The 671-nt window shown below is 66.8% G+C and overlaps 1 protein-coding gene across 1 annotated transcript in view; it reads left to right on the plus strand.

The window, feature by feature from the left end:
- The window catches only part of LOC103251572 (lipoma HMGIC fusion partner-like 3 protein), a gene marked incomplete at its 5' end in the record, with an annotated part of 1,125 nt that extends 622 nt beyond the window's left edge, over window positions 1–503 (plus strand). Inside the window, one exon of the mRNA XM_021708345.1 lies at window positions 3–503. Within this exon, the coding sequence (XP_021564020.1) occupies window positions 3–503 (501 nt within the window). The remainder of the gene's footprint in view (window positions 1–2) is intronic.
- Between the last annotated feature and the right edge of the window lie 168 nt (window positions 504–671).

Genomic DNA, 671 nt, shown 5'->3' on the forward strand with positions numbered 1-671 from the left:
AGGAGGCTGCCAAGCTGTACCACACCAACTATGTGCGGAACTCGCGGGCCATCGGCGTGCTGTGGGCCATCTTCACCATCTGCTTTGCCATCGTCAACGTGGTGTGCTTCATCCAGCCCTACTGGATCGGCGACGGCGTGGACACCCCGCAAGCCGGCTATTTCGGGCTCTTCCACTACTGCATCGGCAACGGCTTCTCCCGGGAGCTGACCTGCAGGGGCAGCTTCACGGACTTCTCCACGCTGCCCTCGGGCGCCTTCAAAGCCGCCTCCTTCTTTATCGGCCTCTCCATGATGCTCATCATCGCCTGCATCGTGTGCTTTACCCTCTTCTTCTTCTGCAACACGGCCACCGTGTACAAGATCTGTGCCTGGATGCAGCTCACCTCCGGTGAGTGCGCGCTCACCTCCGCGGAGGCGGGGGACCCCGGGGCGTCCGAGCCGGGAGGGGCCAGAGTGGGAGGGACGGGGGCCGTGCGCGCCGCGGGGCGCCCAGCAACTTAATCCGCTCAGCCGTCGAGGTGCTGGGGTGGGAGCCCCGGGAGGCCGGAGCCCTCGGGGTTCTCCCGCCCCGGCACCAGCGCTTCGTCCCGGGGGCTTTCGTGAACCTCCCAAGTGCGGGGGACACCACCCAGAGGGACGCGCCCGGGGCAGAGCGCTTGTTGGACCGAG

This window comes from Carlito syrichta, unplaced genomic scaffold (genome assembly GCF_000164805.1).
Source record: "Carlito syrichta isolate Samal-C Ts95f unplaced genomic scaffold, Tarsius_syrichta-2.0.1 Scaffold58893, whole genome shotgun sequence".
Lineage (NCBI taxonomy): Eukaryota > Metazoa > Chordata > Mammalia > Primates > Tarsiidae > Carlito > Carlito syrichta.